This window comes from Triticum aestivum, chromosome 5D (genome assembly GCF_018294505.1).
Source record: "Triticum aestivum cultivar Chinese Spring chromosome 5D, IWGSC CS RefSeq v2.1, whole genome shotgun sequence".
NCBI lineage: Eukaryota > Viridiplantae > Streptophyta > Magnoliopsida > Poales > Poaceae > Triticum > Triticum aestivum.
This window is the reverse complement of record NC_057808.1, coordinates 397050999-397070412: the sequence shown is the minus strand read 5'-3', so window position 1 is coordinate 397070412 and position 19414 is coordinate 397050999. Positions and strand designations below refer to the sequence as shown.

The window sequence follows — 19414 nt, the reverse complement described above, 5'->3', positions numbered from 1 at the left end:
CGGCGCGGGGTACGGGCGGCGGCGGGCTGCCACGTGGCGGCGCCTGGTTGGTCGCGAGCGGCGGCGGGAGCGTCCGGCCGGCGGCGGACGTGTCCGGCGGCGCGGAGGGATAGGGTTAGGGTTTGGACTGCGAACGATTTCGGGAGGGGAGGTGTATATATAGGTAGAGGGAGCTAGGAGAGTCCAAATGAGGTGTGGTTTTCGCCCACACGATCGTGATCGAACGACCTAGAGCATGGAGATGACTTGGAGGGGTTTTGGGCTGTTTAGAGAGGGGGTTTTGCTGCACACACAAAAGACATCTGCGGTTACCCGGTTAACCGTTGGAGTACCAAACGACCTCCAAATGGAACGAAACTTGACCGGTGGTATACCAAGGCCACTTGACAAGCCTCGGTCCATTCCGAGAACGTTCAACACCCGCTCACGAAAAGAAACAAGAGGGGTGCGCCGGAGGAGGTGGGAGCGCCGGATTGCAAAACGGACAGCGGGAAAATGCTCGGATGCATGAGACGAACACGTATGCAAATGCAATGCATATGATGACATGATATGGGATGCATGACATGAACAAAATGCAAAACGGCAAACAAAACCCGACCACGAAGGGAATATCATAACACATATCCGAAAATGGCAAGAGTTGGAGTTACAAATATGGAAAGTTACATCCGGGGTGTTACATATGACCCGCCCAAGAGGGGCCGGGTCATACCGCTGGTGACTTAAAGATGAAGATGGAGGGTTATAAGAAAGCCTATTGAAGGCCTAAGGCCCAGAGGCGACTTGAGGCCCAAGAGGATAAACCGCCATATGTGTAACTTGTATTGTAAGGCAAGTTTAGTTAGTCTCCGAGCCGGACACGTTGTGTATGAGCCGGCCGGGACTTTGTAAGCCGTCAGGCATCAACCTGTGTATATAAAGTGGTGACCCGGCGGTGGGTTGAGACGAGAAACAAGAGATCGAGAACTAGGTCAAGCGTATTCAGTCCCTGGTAATCGAAACCCAAGCAATACAACCCCAAACTGGAGTAAGCCTTTACCTCATTGCGAGGGGCCGAACCAGTATAAACTCTATGTGTCCTTTGTCCCGATTAACCCCTTCAAGCAAGCCTAGCTGCGATGGCTCCACACCTAAGTCCTTTCTCTAGGGCATCTGCTGTGTTAAGTCCACGACAGATATGATGTAGGAAATTTTAAACGGGGGTAAGTTTGTAAATTTCCTCGCATTTGAGACACGCGTGCCCTGAAGACATGGTTCCCTCTTCCTCCCTCCCTCAATTTCCCCATTCGTACTCCGTGGGCGCCAAAACACCCTCTCCACCCCAGCCTCCTCCGTCTGCCACCCCATCCACCGCCATCCTCCTCCACCATGCCGGAGCTGATACCCCGACGTCGTCGTCCATTTCAAGAGATTGACCTCTCTCATCCACGGCTTCGGACCAATATCCTTGCATTCCGTCCTCTTGCTTCATCCCCTCTGTCGTCCACCTTGCCGGCGCCGCTCTTATGACTGTCTCGTCCACCGCGTTGGGATATTTCCCCCTCCTCCACCGTCTACCCTCCTATATCTGCTTCCACGCCGCCGACAGCCATCGCTACCACAGCACCGTCAAATTCTCAGCAGATGCATACACGGTGCCGCACCAGAGGCGGTACTCTTTCGTATCTGCTCGCCTTATTTATCGCAGCAAGAAAATATATCGCCACTGCTTTACTGTGATTTCTTGTCCATCATTTAGGATCTTACTTGTTAGTTGAAAGCAAACATTGGTTGCGAAGTTGCCTTTGTCCGGTTTGCACCTTCAGATTCGCCATGGCACGCTCAACACTATACTCGCAATGCTTATGGCTTTCCCCTTTTATATTCCACACTAGTTAAATGACAGTAGACTAAATTTCAAAATTGGGTCAGTCAATTTTTGAGAGCTCGCCGGAGTTTGCCTCGCCGGACAATGGTTGTGGGTGGCTATCGTCAGGCTATGGTGGGGCCTCGCCGGAGGCAAAACTCGATGCAGGTGGGGGGTGGGGTTAGCTAGAGGGATGGCCGGGGGCGGCGGAAGATCGGAGGTGGTGGGCGGTTCAGGGGAGGGCGGGTGCCGGTGGTTCGGCCGGTGACCCGTGCGATGGTCTTTAGGGGAAGAATAAGAGGCGAGGAAGAAGAAGGGTTAGGAGATGTAGGATCTTCATCCAACCGCCTGAAATGGTTGACTGACCCAAATGACGAAAGTCACGCGACTTCCATGTAGACATTCCCATATGTTCGGTACTATTATCGTAGGTGCTTCGAGACGTACGTGCAAGCAGTGCTCCTCAACCCATCAAGATAAACAACATGCCACTCATAATTCCAAACTTAGTTGCTCAAATACGAATCTGATATGATGCTGACATGTACTAAAACAGAGAATGTTTAAGTGGTCAGTTAATGTTCCTACTTTACTTTCGAAAAGCACATGCGCCACATATCGAGGGACAACAGGGAGTTGTGTTCTTTATGCGCTCTGGTTCATCATGTGTGGCCAACCAACATTTTATTATCCAAAATCTGCTTGCTCTTCTTTAGCATGCTCCTCTTCAGTTCTTCCTTTGTAAGTATTCTCTCCGTACCTAAATATAAGTCTTTGTAGATATTCCTCCATGGACTACATACGGAGCAAAATGAGTGAATCTACACTCTAAAATGTATCTATATACATCCGTATGTGATCCATAGTAAAATCTCTACAAAGATTTGTATTTAGGAATAGAGGGAGTATAATAGTTGTACAGTATATTCTTTGTAGTGAAGAGGAGCAGGGACATTTGCAGTGTATAGGTCTATTCGGTCGCTTGTCATGGACGCTTTCAACTCTTCATGTTGGTCTTCATGTCGATTGTCATGGACGCTTTCAACTCTTCGTATTCGATCGTATGTGTCGCCTTTGAGAGTTAGAGTGATAGTAACAATACTACGCCTTCAGTTGTAGAGAGCTGGTATTCGAAGCCTTTCTAGCCATACCGGCAATACTAGCACATATATTCCAGCAAGTTCCACTTTCCCGAATTTTACTCCTGATCCTTAGGGTTTTCCCATTATATCTACACTACTATCTGCGTAGGTGCTTTGTGTCCTACTAGAAGTTGTCCATCCTTTAAAGCTAAATAACACACCAATCATACGTCCTAAGATTCTTCAAATATGAATGTGATATGATACTGACATTAGCTAACAGACACACATTTAATTGGTTAGATAATGCTCCCACTTGAGTTTCCAAATGCATGTGGCCGCATATAGAGAGACATCATGGAATTGCATTTCTTTGGGCGCTCTGATTCATCATGGGTGGGCAACCAACATTGTATAGAAAGAAGGGGAATCTCAATAATATGCTTCCCCTTCTATTCTTTAACATGTTCCTCTTCTGTTCTTCTTTAGTAAGTACAGCATGTTCCATGTCAGGAAGGGGGGCAAGGACATCTGCAGTCGACAGCTCTATTGGGCCGGTTCTGCTACATGATTTCGCACTCCGAGTTGGTCTGCCATAATATCCCAGAAATGGTGGGAGCCGATCGGTCTTTGATAGACTAGACTGATAGTAACAGCTGTGCACCTTCAGATGAATAGAGCTGACCTGTAGGTGATCGATAGCCTGCATATTAGTAGCGGCAAAACCTTGTATTTTTCAGCCAGTTCCGCTTTCCCGATTTATTTATGGCGGTTATGGTGTACCCCTATTATCTACACTACGATCTGCCTACTGGCTCTGCGCTCTCCTTATCATGGTTGGACAATAAACTTTATATACGGTATATTATGAACCTATCATCTGCCAACTATCCTTACATCTGGAGCTCCCAACAGGGAGCCTATTTTTTGTGTAGTTGTGCCAGATTATATTAATCTATTCACCATATTACAGCACACATGGGCTCTCTCATCAAAATCCAGTGATAGCACACAAGGGTTTACAGGGAGCCCCTATTATAATACAATATCCTCTGCGTTACAATAATCTCACTACTATTTATGTTTTCATGCTTTCATTCATGCTTTCAGATATTATACGTAATCACAATGAATATAAGAATGCACACATCAGAAGAATATTGCATAACAGTTCAATGGGTAACAAACTTGGCATCAAGGGATTGAGGTCCATTGTGGATGCAATGAAACCCACATGCTCCTGACCTATAGATTCGTATTCAGAATATGATCCTATTGACTATTCTGAGATCAAGGAGTCAAAGGCAGATGGCCTATCCTGTTCACCCAACAAGATGATACCCCGCGCGTTGCCGCAGGACTTCATATTAATCATAGATGTGATCATATAATAATAGACATAGTGATGGAGTATAGTTGTGGACAACACTATGACAGATGGTTATAAAATTTATTACAGATACTAATGGATAGAAAATTGTCTATGATACTAAGATGACATAATATGTATGTTTATTTATCTAAAACAATAAGTGGATGATTTAAAATATGTGGTGTGTAATCCTTGTGCCGTGGCAGTGCGTGTACCGAGCTTTTCCTTGTTATGACTGACAAATAACAAAAGCTTAAGAAGGTATGCATGATTACTGTAATAAAATGCTGCATATTCTGATGCCTGATACATACCTCTCTTGTTGTCTGTTGGTTTGCACTTCTGCATAGTAAATTATGGAATAAATATAAAAAATACAATTTAGCAGATGCTTCCGGTACATGCTGCATATTCTGATGCCTGATACATACTTCTCTTGCTGTCCGTTCGTTTGCACTTCTGCATACTTTCTATATTTGTTCCTATATTTTTCACATCTATATTTACTCTCAACAAAATGTAGAATAAAGGCAATGCTCTTGTAACGCCCACGATGTGGCTATATCTCCCACGTGTCGAGGCACGACTTAGAGGCATAACCGCATTGTGGTTTTGTCGCAAGAAGGGTCATCTTCACACAATCCCATGTAATGAACAAGAATGGGATAAAGAGTTGGCTTACAATCGCCACTTCACACAATACATAAATAAAATCATACATCATTCAGAGTACACACATAGACCGACTACGGTCAAAGCCAAAAGAAAAGAAGATAACCCAACTGCTAGATCCCTGATCGTCCCAATTGGGCACCACTACTGATCAACAGGAAACGAAACATAGTAACGACCAAGGTCCTCGTCGAACTCCCACATGAGCTCGGTTGCGTCATCTGCACTGGTATCGTCGGCACCTGCAACTGTTTTGGTAGAATCTGTGAGTCACGAGGACTCAGCAATCTCACACCCGCGAGATCAAGACTATTTAAGCTTATGGGTAGGAGAAGGTAGTGAGGTGGAGCTGCAGCAAGCACTAAGCATAAATGGTGGCCAACATACGCAAATAAGAGCGAGAAGAGGAGCAACGGAACGGTCGTCAACTAGTAATGATCAAGAAGTGATCCTGAACTCCTACTTACGTCAAACATAACCCAAAAGCCGTGTTCACTTCCCGGACTCCGCCGAAAAGAGACCATCACGGTTACACACACGGTTGATGCATTTTAATTAAGTCAAGTGTCAAGTTCTCTACAACCGGATATTAACAAATTCCCATCTGCCACATAACCGCGGGCACGGCTCTCGAAAGTTTATACCCTGCAGGGGTGTCCCAACTTACCCCATTATAAGCTCTCACGGTCAACGAAGGATATTCCTTCTCCCGGGAAGACCCGATTAGTCTTGGAATCCCGGTTTACAAGACATTTCGACAATGGTAAAACAAGACCAGCAAAGCCGCCCGATGTGCCGACAAATCCCGATAGGAGCTGCACATATCTCGTTCTCAGGGCACACCGGATAAGTCAAGCTACAAGTAAAACCAGGCCTCGAGTTTCCCCGAGGTGGCCCCGCAGGCTGCTCGGTTCGGACCAACACTCGAAGGAGCACTGGCCCGGGGGGGTCTAAAATAAAGATGACCCTTGAGTATGCAGAACCCAAGGGAAAAAGGCTAAGGTGGCAAATGTTAAAACCAAGGTTGGGCCTTGCTGGAGGAGTTTTATTCAAAGCGAACTGTCAAGGGGGTCCCATAAATCACCCAACCACGTAAGGAACGCAAAATCAAGGAACATAACACCGGTATGACGGAAACTAGGGCGGCAAGAGTGGAACAAAACACCAGGCATAAGGCCGAGCCTTCCACCCTTTACCAGGTATATAGATGCATTAATTAAATAAGAGATATTGTGATATCCCAACATATCCATGTTCCAACATGGAACAAACTTCATCTTCACCTGCAACTAGCAACGCCATAAGAGGGGCTGAGCAAAAGCGGCAACATAGCCAAACAACAGTTTGCTAGGAAAGGTGGGTTAGAGGCTTGACATGGCAATATGGGAGGCATGATATAGCAAGTGGTAGGTAGCGCGGCAAAGCAATTGAGCGAACAACTAGCAAGCAAAGATAGAAGTGATTTCAAGGGTATGGTCATTTTGCCTGAAATCCCGCTAGGAAGAAGAACGAGTCCATGAAGAAGTGAAACGGACGTAGTCGAACGAATCCTCACAACTCCGGAACGAAACCGAATCAAACGAGAGAAGCAACCCGGAAAGAAACAAACAACATAGTAAACAACCACCACATACACATGGCATGATGCAAAATCAAGTATGATGCATGTCCGGTTTAATGATTCATGGCATGGCAAATGCAACAAACAACACTACAAATTAAGTGGAGCTCAATATGCAACGAGTTACATATTGACGAAACACCACATCAATTATTTAGTTCTCTCCCGTTTATGTACCCAACAATATTAACTGTGGTTAAGCATGGCAAGAGGTGAACCATAACAAAACTACCTATCTAGGCAATTTAAATGAGGCCGGAAACAACGAACAACAATTCCGGAAAATCCTCATACGCATATTTCGAATTTGCTACTGTTCTGCCATAAACACAATTTTAATGTTGTTAAATAGCAAAATAATGTGCACCAAGTTATTTATGCATTTTTCTACCCCATTTACATATAAAGTTTATTAAAATCGGAGCTACGGTTAATTAGTTATGAAATAAATCATTTTAACATGGCATTTAAGCAAATTAAATAAACAGCAAGTTTAAACATTTTAAACCTGGATGAGAGCAGCATATTATGAAACTAGATGAAATTCTAGACATTTTTCATATAAGAAGTATTTTAATCTGATGCACGGTTTATGCGATATTAAATGCATGAACATGGAGGGTTTTTCTGTAAAACAGGCAGCTCTCTGGATAATTAGACAAATTCGCAGCGCAGGAAAAAAAATACATGGGCCGAATCTGAGTTGTACTAGGCTGAGGAGAGTTTCTCACATTGGGCTACAGGGAACTGGGCCTTGGGGATCGCGGTGACGGGCCAAGGGGAGGCACCGCTGGGCCTTGGCGGCAGAGGGAGCTGGGCTGCAGCGGGAGCAGAGGTGGCCTCGCGCAGGCGAGTGGCGCTCGTCCATGCTAGCGCTGGACCGGTCAACGCAGAGCGGCGCTGGAACGGGCGAGGCTCGGCGATACAGAGGAGGCAGCGGGCGGTAGGGCTCGAAGCAGAGGCAACGGCAGCGGCTGGCGATGCACTGGTGGGACCTGGCGCGACTAGGCTCCACGGGAGGGCAGAGAAGGAGCGGATCAGGGGTCGGGGATGCCGGATCCGGTGAAGAACAACGGCGGGCGGCAACGACCGAGGACGACGGCGCGATGCTCCACACCTCCTGTGCTCATAAACAGAGAGGGAGATATATGAAAAAGAGCAGGGGAAGATGAACATCAGGAGATGGAAGGGAAGCAGGGCGCGAGGAGCTGGCCTGATCCGGCGGCGCTGCTCCGGCGAGGCCGTCGACGGGGGTGGCGCTCGGGGCTGAGGTGAGGAGGCGGATGCGGCAAGGCAGGGGATCGAGGGGATCCACGGGAGGACGAGCTCGGGAGGCAGCGCGTCCCTGGGGCAGGAGGCTTGGCGCGGGATGCTGGTTCGGAAAGCCGGCGGCGGGGCTGCAGTTGCTGTTTGGGTGGCCAGCGACGACGAGCTCCGACATGGGCCGAACGCGAGGGGAGGCACTGGTCGGGAGAGAGGTCGAGATCGAGCTCCTCCCGATCTGGAGTGGGTGGTGGCGTTTTGGTTGGTGGATTCAAGGGGATCGGGAGGGATCCCGAGGGAGAGGTGGCGGCGCTAGGGGATTGGGTCGATGGGGAAACGAGGAGGAGACCAGGGGAGGCGCTGGTTGGTTCGCTAGTGATCCCGAGGGGAACCAGAGAGAGTGGTGGCGGGAGGAGGATCCCTAGAAAATAGGGTTTGTACAAATTTAGATTAGGGGTCTATATATATACGAAAGGGAATGATTTGGATCCTTCGATTGCGATCGGGCGGTCCGGAATTAATGGGTTAGGGAGTCCAAAAGAGAAACCGAAGATAATTAGAGGATATTTGGGGATGATCCGGATCCAACGGTGACGACTGCCCCGGTCGGGTTCGGGGAAGGTTTCGGACGCGCGCGAGAAGGGGTTTTGTGCATTGTGCAGAGAGGCTCAAACGGTCGGACAACAAAAGAACGGTTCGTCTCGAAAGGGACAACGAAGGCAACAGGGAGAAGCGGGAACTACGAACGGATGCAAGTTTTTAAAAAAAAATGACGGCAACGAAGTGCCGCTGCAATGCGGATGATGCAATGATGAAATGCAACAAACAAATAAATACACGCGATGATCACGAAGAACGTGGAAGCTGTCTGGAGCGTCGGTCTTGGGGCGTTACAGCTCTTGAAAAAGAGTGTGCGGTAAACTTCTTGAATTCCCCCACCCCATCAATATGGACAAGGGCTTTATAGAGCCTGTCTTCACTCCTAATGTAAGTTTTTCCTCCTCGAGCCTTCAAACTTTGTTGTGTATTTTTGGATAGCTATGAGTGCAAATGCTATTTATTTTTGTCGTCTGCGTCAAATTGCTTGTTCAAAGTTTATAAAGAAGAAGTGCATAAACATAAGTTTGTCCTTCTCAATTTTAGTCTTTAGTTGTACAACCTGGTTCCTTATTCGTAACATGTAAATCAAACTAAACATAGCAAGTTATATTCTTTAGCACTATGTGTATGCTTGTGTTCTTGATCTGTAATCCAGTGGTGTGGTGAAACTACCAACAACAGCACAATGCATATCCTGTTATGTCTCAACTATGAACAATGCCATATTATATTAATGATATTTAAACCGTGTCTCTTTATTTACCAATATGAAATGGTATAAATTGATAGTACACTCACCATTCATGCTTATACGTTGTTTAGAACTACATGTATGCTTGTGTTCTTGATCTGTAATCCAGTGGTCTGGTGAAGCTGGCCGCTCCTGCACAATGCCATTTCCTGTCGTCTTAACTATGAACAATGCCTATTATGTTAGTACTATTTTAAACCGTGTCTCTTTATTTCTGGCAAAGAAATTAGATGAATTGACAGCGCTGATGCTTATATGTGCAAAACTTGTTATCTACCTACGTGTTTCTCTTTTAGGGTGACAATAAGAACTGACACAATGATAGTGAGACGAATCCATTGTTTGTCCCTCTAACATATATTCGAGAGAAGAAGGCAACACATCTTGAGGGTAGGGATACAACCACAAAGTCATATCTTGATGTAGTGTCGAACTTACTCAGTGACACAAGCTCGATGAAGTCGCCGCCTAAATCTGTTCGACTTCTTCAATCTGAAATTCAAGCAGAAAGACATGTTTCCGCTCAAATCCGACTGGAACTCCAATCTCTATGCAAGATTAACCATAAGTACAGGACGTCTATTGATGCTATGCAGCTTAAGTTGGTGGATATAAGTGTCAAAGAAGCGCATTCTCATCAGGTTGCTAAGCTGCTTGCAGTGCAGCTCCTGGGTCGGGCTAACCTTTCTTGAACTGTGTTGAAGTGTTGTCGGTTCGGTCTATCATTTTGCCGGCCAGCTAACTTCCACTGGTGGCGACCTGCCCAGTTTGTGAAAAATGATGTCTGGTTGCCCTTTATTATCACTGGCGGCGAATTTTGATGCCCAGGGGATGTAATATGTTGTAATTTCTTTGTTGTATAGTCTAGGTTTATTCTTCGTCATGATGTTGTAATTTATTTGTTGTTTATGCTATCGTCGCTCTGAGGAAAGGTCGTAATCTTCGATCAGTGCGCAATGAGCCAATAGGTTAGGTTTATAAAATAATAATTTCTGTACTAAAACTGACCGGCCGCCAATCGCTAGTACGGGCCAAACTGTGGGCCTACAATCATCTTGGGCCATTAGTTAGGTCTAGTCTTAATCTGGCCCATATTAGTTTCGGGCCTTTAAAAGGCCGAGTAAACCGCTTGCCTTAATTGGGCCGGTAAATTAAATAGGCTTTTAACAGGTTGAAAACAAGATTCAGTATTAATTGTGGCGAAACAAATCACGGGCCGACACCATGTTGTAATATAAATCGGCCCATTATTGGCCCATTCGGGTGACGGGCCATTAACAGGGTGAAATGTTTTTGGGCCTTGGCTGACCCAATTACATGACGGGCAGGAAGCAGGCCAGATGTATAACGGGCCAAAATTAGGCCCAACACTCTCAAGGGCCTTTAACGAGCCGATAGGCAGTTTGGGCTAGAATGTATCCACGAAGACTACGGACCGTTAAGAGGTCGAAAGTAACTACGGACCATTATTAGGCACAGGTGCAGCCCGGGCCTTTAAGAGGCCCATATGTAGACAGGGCCGCTGACAGGCCAAAACTAATATCGGGCCGAACTGTTAAACGGGCCATTAAGAGGCCGAAGAGCAAATCAGGCCCCCAATCGGCCCAATGGCACAGTAGCTGTTAAAAGGGTCGTATCTGTTATGGGCCGTAATTTGGCCCAACAAATGAAAGTCAGTTAACGGGCCGGATCAGGTATGGACTGTAATTTGGCCCAAACTATTGCAGGCTATTAACAGGACGGATCTAATATGGGCCGTAAACTGGCCCAGAATAATGCAGTCATTTAACGGCCCATATCTGATGTGGGCTATAATTTGGTCCAGAAAATGTTAGGCTGTTAACGAGCCGGCCCATTAGATCTAATGAAATCTTGTGGGCCTGTTCGTGGGCCGGCTTTTAAACCTATATGGGCCTCTATTGGGCCGTCTCACGTGTCAACATTTCATTGGCGATTCGTGTCAAATGAACGGTTGACATCTGTCCCAACGCTGAGCCGACACGTGGATCGTCGGCGAATGAGAATTTTATACGTGGAAAATTGCTATTGGTCTGGGCTGTTAACGGGTTATCGGATCCAAACCGGAACCCGATAGCTGAACGGCGACCCGTTACGGTGGATGCCACGTGACGGTTATCCTTGACGAAAGCACTTCTATGACGCGTGATTTATCGTCATGGAAGTGGACACTTCTGTGATCATAATTTTGGTAATGTCATGGAACACTTCTACGACAACACATGTATGACTATCTTGATTCTGTCATAAAATCTTCATGGATGTACATGCATGACAGAAAACGTGACCTACTATAACAAACACGTATCATCACGGAAGTGTATTTTTTTGTAGTGGAGGTTAGGGTTTCACGAGGTTCAACTTCATTTCCATCATCCACATCCTCAACATATGGATCATTAGTGTGTGGTGGAAGATCTTCTTCTTCATATTGCATTTGGTGAGGTTCATCATCAGTGATTGCACTTTCTTGTTCTTGCTCTTGGTGATGATCTTGTTCTTGAAGATGATCATGGTGAGGGACTTGATCTTCTTCTTGTACTTGAACAACGGGCATTGTTTGAGCAATCGGAGCTTGAGGTGGTATGGGTGTTGAAATGGCTTGATGATGTGTGAAACTTCCATCTTCTTCATCATCATGAGGTTCTTATTCCATTGGAAGAAGAGCACCAACACCCATGGTCAAAATATCTTGAGAAGGATCTTCTTCACCTACATTACTTAGATCAACTTGCTCCCCATGGGAGCCACTAAATTCATCAAACACCACGTCACAAGTTTCTACGACACATCCATTGGATTTTTTGTAGTCTCTGTAGGCGTGAGAGTTTGATCCATAACCAACAAATATGCCCTCAATTGTTTTGGATTAAAATTTTCCTAACCGTTCTCTCTTATTGAGGATGAAACATTTGCACCCAATTACACGAAAGTACTTGACATTTGGCTTGTTCCCGGTTAGGAGCTCATATGGAGTCTTCTCCAATATCGTGCGGAGGAAGAGCCGGTTTGATGCATGGCATGCGGTGTTGACAGCCTTGGCCCAAAAACTATGTGATGACTTGTATTCATCCAACATGGACCTTGCCGTTTCCACAAGTGTACGGTTCTTCCTCTCGGCTACACCATTTTGTTGAGGAGTGTAGGGTGCGGAATATTGATGCTCAATCCCTTCATCACTAAGGAATTCTTCCAAGGTGTAGTTCTTGAACTCAGAGCCATTATCACTTCTTATTTCCAAGATTTCTTTGTCAAACTTGCGTTGGGCTTGCTTGAAAAAATCAATGAAGGTAATCTTCGTCTCGTCCTTGGACTTGAGGAAAAATACCCATGTATATCTTGAGTAATCATCAACAATGACAAGTCCATACTTTTTCCCACCAAGACTATCCCATGAAGGAGGCCCAAAGAGATCCACATGAAGTAACTCCAAAGGCCTTGAGGTAGATACAATATTCTTGGGTGGGTGCTTTGATTGATGTTGCTTCCCGGCTATGCATGCACTACACACACGATCTTTCTCAAAAGAGACATTGGTTAGTCCAAGGATGTGATTACCCTTTGGAACCGTGAAGGACATATCGTCTTTGCATCATGTCATTTTCTTCATACATGTTCTAGCGCCCTTGAAGCGGAAGTTTCAGCATGTGCAGAAGGCATTGCACTCACCTTGGAGTAGAGCACAGAGCCTTTTATCATCGAAACGGATTGTTCTGTGGCTGCTCAAATGCTTATGGATGACACGCCAAATAGATCTTCAGTGGCTGCTTTACTCGAGGAAGGAAAACTACTACTTAAGTCTAGGTGTGATTATTCTATAGCACATGTTAGGAGAAGCCAAAATAATGTAGCTTATGCTTTAGCACAAATGGGTAGATCATCTACTCGCACGACTGTCTGGCTCCGCCATGGCCCAGACGAAATTGGCACTCTTTGCCAAGAGGATCATAATGAACCACCTTGGTTGATATGAAATTAATATTTTTTGCAAAAAAATAACAATCTTGTTTGGTTAGTTTGGGCTGTAATCACATACCACGGTATCAATTACCGATCCAGTGCAAATCTGATTCCGCTCAAAATCGTGTGTTAACAGAAACCAGAGGGACCCTCTCGCGGCTATCCTAAAACTGTTACCACGTCTTCCCTATCCAGCCTCATTGAGTTTGGCGGCGGCTCGACGTGGCGGCTTACAAGGCCGCGGTCGCCGGTGGAGGCTGGAGCATGCTGGTATAGCGTCCGGTGCCGACGAGCATGTGCGCTATGACCAAGTGGCCGACGTGGGTGAGGACCTATAGGCCGGGCACACTGGTAAGGATGGAGAGCGGCTGACGCCGGTGCATGCCACCATGCCCACAACTAGCTTCGACTGCGGGCTTCAACAACACATCATCCAGCTGATCGAGGCAGGAATTCTCGTTGCTATCGTCGGTGGTGGACGCCAAGGTCGAGGAAGGGGATGGCGAGGCATGAAAGTTTGGAGTAAAGCGTGGGTTAAGATCAAATTCCTCGCTGTAGGGCTGATTACGTTACAGCTGATTAAAGTAACCAAACAAATTCCCATTTTTCTCCATTCCCTCTACAGTAACGGTGTAAATCGATTGGAAACCAAACACCTCAGTCCTACCTACGTATGCTCCTTAATCTGTGCGTCTTTCTAGAGAAGACATCTTGTCATTTGTCAACGCGTTGCCTCGGAGTCGGCAGCTTGCTAGCAGGGCGCGCACACGCAGCGTTGCAAAATTTAAAATTTCTAATCAGCCTGTGATGATGCCGAAAAAACACACACACACGCGGGCGCGACAGGACGCCTCCAGGGTCTGCTGCCAACCCGGCGCGACGCGCGGCGACAACAGAAAACGGTGCCCCGCCCCGATGGTTCGTCGCAGTAAAAAGCTCGCGCGTCAGTCAGACGAGTACTCCTCCCTCCCTCCATTCATCTGCACCCCTGTCTCGCGCCGATGGAGTACCATAGCGGCATAGCCCGCTGCAGGCTACAATGAGCTACTGAAAAAGGTGGGCCTTCCATCCTCTCTTGCTCGCTCCTTGTCAAATGTTGCCGGTCCCGAGCCCCACTCCTCGCTTCAACGCCACACACCGGGCCGTGCTTACTGGCGTGCTGCGTCGCTATAAATACACGCACATCCATTGGAGGAGGTTCCATTGCATTCTGTTCAGCCTCGTAGCCCCACTCACTCACCGGCCCCAGCTTCCCTTCTTCTTCCTCTCCTTCGTCGTCGTCTACTTCTTCTTCGTAACTCATTCTGTCTGCTCTTCTCGGTGCTGAACCAGATGGCGGTAAGTGTCCTGTGACCTTGAGCAAGGCAAGGCATTCATGCCAGTAAGTTCACCCAGAATCGGAGTCCTAGTTATCGTTTGGGCTTTGCTTGCAGAAAGCGAGGAGGCGTCGCGTGCCGGCGTTCGGGGAGTGGAACTACAACTACCACCACGACGAGCCGCAGGCGACGGCGGCACTTCCGCCGGCCGTTGTTGCACCGGCCGCGTGCTACGCCACGCCTGAGGCGGAGGCCTGCAGCGACGTGTGGTTCAGGTACTCACCGCCCCCGCGCAATCCCACGGCCACGCCCAAGAAGCAGGCTAGGCGGCGGCCCGAGGGCGACGTGCCCCGGGAGCGTTCCAAGAGCGGCGGCTCCAGGCGGGTGGTGCGGCCGGTCGACGGGGACCTGTACCAGGTGCCACCGCCGAAGCTCGCCTCCCACCGGCGGCCAACCAAGGTACGTAGTACGGCCGCCAAGAAAGAAAGAAAGTTTTTACTTTTTGTCGCGTGGTTGGAGCTGACTGGACTCTGTTTGAATGCGGTTTCGTGCAGACGGGGGGCCTGTGGATGGGATGCCTGGGCCTCAGCTCATGCGTCCACTGAACCCAACATGTCGTGATGATCGATGGGATGCTGCGTCCTGCGTGCGTCTTCATCGCCAGTATTTATTTGCCCTTTCTGTTGGATACAGGTGGTTTTAGAACCTCGAAGTAACTTTTTTTATCATGTTGGTGTGCTTTGTACTTCCGGTGAAGTTTGATACTACTAATAGATCTAAATCATTTCCGCAAAAAATGTGTACAGTTCTGTCTCTCTCAGAGTGCATGCGCTTTCTTGGCTTGCGGTACGATGGTAGTACATGGCTAGTACTGGCAACGCTAGCCGTGTAATTAACATTCGTAGTAACACTTCGAATTTCTCTTCATCTTGTGTAATGTGGCAACATCTCGTGTTGTGCTAGTAGTGCCTTTGTTGCGTGAAATCATTTCTGATCAATTTTGACGTGCAAGCGAGTTTATTGGAGGTGCTCTTCATCATTCACTTCAGAGATTCAGAGATGGCAACTGATAGACGAGCGAGCACGTACATTGATTCCCACCGTTCTGCTTCTGCTGCATGGGGCCGTGAAGTCTGGTGAATCTGGTACGTGCATTGATTCCCGCTGTTGGGCAATAGTTGCTGTGAACTGGTTTCCTCGCGCGTGCCATACAGACACACTGTCACAGCCGTGTCATTCAACTCGATCGGCCAAGCCATACACAGACACACCGTCGCAGCCGTGTATGTCCACCGCAGTAAGTGAGAGTAACTATTTCGGCATGTGGCTGCTTTTGGCATACATAAGTCAAGCAAGGCCAAAAGTCACAAATCCGTACGACGACTGAGCGAGATCGAGGTCGAGCGAAGACCTGTGGCTGTGGATTTAGTAGTCCTTGAATTGCATGGTAGTAGTAGTACAAGAACAGCGATAACTCGGACCTACCGCCCCAGTCTGCTGCTGCTACTACTACTACGTAGCTAGGTGCAACAGCTGATCCTTCTTTGAAAAACATGTCGTGCATTTTCCCTTCTCGTTGAGTGGCCAAATTTTGGTTCAAAGTTCAAACGAACACAAGGCTTGGGTTTTTTACGGGGAATGTTACCCTGCCCTCCGGGTTTCATGCATGTCTTATCGGACAAGTCTGCCGACGTGACCGCTCTTCTGAAGGATCGGCACTCTGTTCACCACTTCTTTGACATGATCTTTCCTTTTATCTCTACTATTATTAAACAATCAAGTTGTGGCAGAAACATTACATCTCAATCATACATCCGCCATCTCTCAGTGGACCGGATTGCCTCAATGTTGTATCACATCATTTACCATTATCAATTAGCAATAATTACCATATGATCTACGCCATCATAATTACGCAATAATTATCACGATCTCGCTCCAACCTGGGCCTATTTTAATCATATCAATTAGCAAGAATTACCATGATCTAGGCCATCATATTTCATAATTACGCAATAATTACCACGATCTCGCTCCAACATGGGCCTATTTTAATCATATCAATTAGCAAGAATTACCATGATCTACGCCATCATATTTTTTTTCTGAAACTCAGCCTTGTGTGCTGCGTACATAGAAGGAAAATATCAATTAACAATAATTACCAAGATCTACGCCATCATGTTTTGCGTACATAGAAGGAAATAAGAAAAAGTCCTGGCCCATGTTCGCATGTAGGCAGAGAATAACATGGAAACCAAATCGCTGGTTTCCCTGTTTGTTCGGATCACATGATCGATCAGACCCTGACCTTGGTTCCGATCGTTCCTTGACTTCCGTCACTTCCTTCTTTTCGTTCACCTGTTTGAGTGTTCGGCCTCTTCGACGGCTCGACTCTTGGTTTGACTCTCCCGGTCTTCTCGTCCTGAGGAACGACGGCGACGTGGGCCTGCAGCGCTACGCGGCCACGATAGGTACGAGCATGTCTCCTTACGCAGTCGCGTCCAGCGACCTATGCCTTCGCATGTACTGTTAATTACTCAAAGTTGATGATAATCCTAATTAAACTGCTCGTACACGCTGATTTCCTATAGCATATGCCACGGCCTTACTGTTTAAAGCCTGCAGTTCATACGGTGTAGTACTCCCTCCGTTCCTAAATATTTGTCTTTCTAGAGATTTCAAATGGTCACCACATATGGATGTATATAGACATATTTTAGAGTGTAGATTCACTCATTTTGTTCCGTATGTAGTCATCATTTGAAATCTCTAGAAAGACAAATATTTAGAAACGAAGGAAGTAGTAGAGATGCATGTTTCCTGTAGCAATGTTGTCACAATGGTACAAGTTGGATATGCTTGATCAGCTCGCTCAGTACGCATTGAGGTGTCTGCTTTTATTTGTTTGCTTATTAAATAAACCGTCTTTCCCCTCTCATTGTTAGATCTCGAGCACGTCTCCTACGTATGTTAATTACTATTACACATTTATACTAAGAGCCTCGAAGGGCCGCGGGCCCCTGAATTCTCAATACCGGCATTGTCTACAATATATCAATTAAACCCGCCTCTCTGCTTGTTTAAGCGAAGTGTTCTGAATCCAACATATTTTCTATATTGATCTTTTGCCAGATGTTTCAACAGCCCTGAGCGGCTACGTCGACGAGCGGGCGGGCAAGCGGACGTGTTACGTAAGATATGCAGCCGGGGATCAAATCCACTGGGACCGATCAACATAATTCGAAGGTGCGGGTACTGACCAAATAAATTCAACCCGGACTATCACTGTCATTGTTATCCCTCCAATTGTTAGATCTTTCAGAATGTGTTGTACTGATTATTAAAGGCTTCGGAGTGTGCTAACTGGAAGCAGGTGATTACTAATAACAGTTTGAAAAGATTAATTAAAAAGGTAGTAGTGTGCTGCGCTTGGCTTTCTACAAACTTTGGGGCCGAGTTACATCTACCTAACAAACTGACATAACGTATGCGAACAGTACATTAGATTTTTCAATTCAGAAGTGCTACTTTATGTTCTCCATCTCAGAAAATCAGTGATAATTTTTTGTGCACTATCAATTCTTTTAACTTTGCAAAAGCCATCCATGAGAGCATTATTCAAATCTGAATCTGAGTGGGCTCACAGCCAACTAACGTCCTATATGTTCCCTTCTTCAGTGCTCTTCGGTGATAACTATTCTCTGTTTGCTAATCAAGATTCAAAATCCATTTGTTGCAGAATTCGGAATCATGTACTGGTTTGGAGAATAATCAGAGCAATGGTGGAGGGTGGTATGCTCGTCTGTCCGGTGAGAAGAAAGCGGAATACCTAAAGAAACTACGAATAGCACGCCAGGCAAAAAAAGATGCAACTAAGTCATCTACACCATCTAGCGGATTGGTTCGGAGCGAACGTGCTCCGTTTACTGATGTAACAAACACGTTTGCAAAAGGTCCATGTTTGTGCACTTTGCGGACCCATGGTTGAGATTATTCTCTGTGTCTGACAAAACCTCAGAACTGACATCATTGTCTAATTTGTAGCTGTGAATGATGGAGTTGTCCAAATGATTCCTCTTACAGATGGCTCAAATAGGAATGGAAAAGGTTAGTTCATTCACACACATTTTTCTTTATCAAATATTTCCTCCGGTCCAAAGTAAGTGTCGCAGTTTTAAACTAAGGTACATCACTGTCTAATTTATAGCTGCAAATGATGGAGTTGTCGAAATGATTCCTCATACAGATGGCTCAAATTTTATTTTTTTTAGAAAAGGAGGATGACCCCCGGCCTCTGCATCTGGGAGATGCATACGGCCACTTTATTAATTATTCTCGAGGACCTTCCAAAGTATTACAAACAATATTCCTGAATCCACCATCTCGGTAACATATGCCGCTACTCTTATCCATATGATGAAGGGATGCTAGTTGGGCCACTACCCAAACCACTCACCTAAACTAACATCAAAAGCCGGAAGCCCCAGCCGAGCCACATACCGGGTCTGGGGCACAATCCGGTCAGACACACTCTTGTGTCGTCGCAGCCATCTTCCACAGGTCCGTCTTCAGAATATATTGAGTCTTCTACCTTGTGTAGGCCACTCCGCCATCGACGTCACCATGACGCCAGACAGCTACCTCCTCCTGCGCGAGTCCATCTCCGTGCATCGGGCGGCGCGCCTCCACAGCGCCATGCCGCCGATCTTCGCCGCCATTAATGAGTGAGATGAAGTACCGCTCCACCACGGCATCGAAAAGGTTAGTACATTCACACACGTATTTCCTTACCAAGTATAGTTTAAAACTGTGACACTTATTATGGACGGGAGGGAGTAGTACTTTGCGATGTTTCCATTATTCAGTTCTGCTCTCATGTGTTGTGTGTGAAGTTGTTGTCACAGGGC

General features: G+C 46.6%; 1 protein-coding gene across 1 annotated transcript; it reads left to right on the top strand.

Annotated features, from left to right (window-relative positions):
• The first annotated feature begins 14342 nt into the window (after positions 1–14342).
• On the top strand, positions 14343–15508 carry LOC123125115 (uncharacterized). The gene is made up of 3 exons (XM_044545651.1): positions 14343–14526; positions 14622–14963; positions 15059–15508. Exons 1-3 carry the CDS (start codon positions 14521–14523, stop codon positions 15107–15109), a joined length of 399 nt encoding a protein of 132 aa, XP_044401586.1. The 5' UTR covers positions 14343–14520; the 3' UTR covers positions 15110–15508.
• The last annotated feature ends 3906 nt before the right edge of the window (positions 15509–19414 follow it).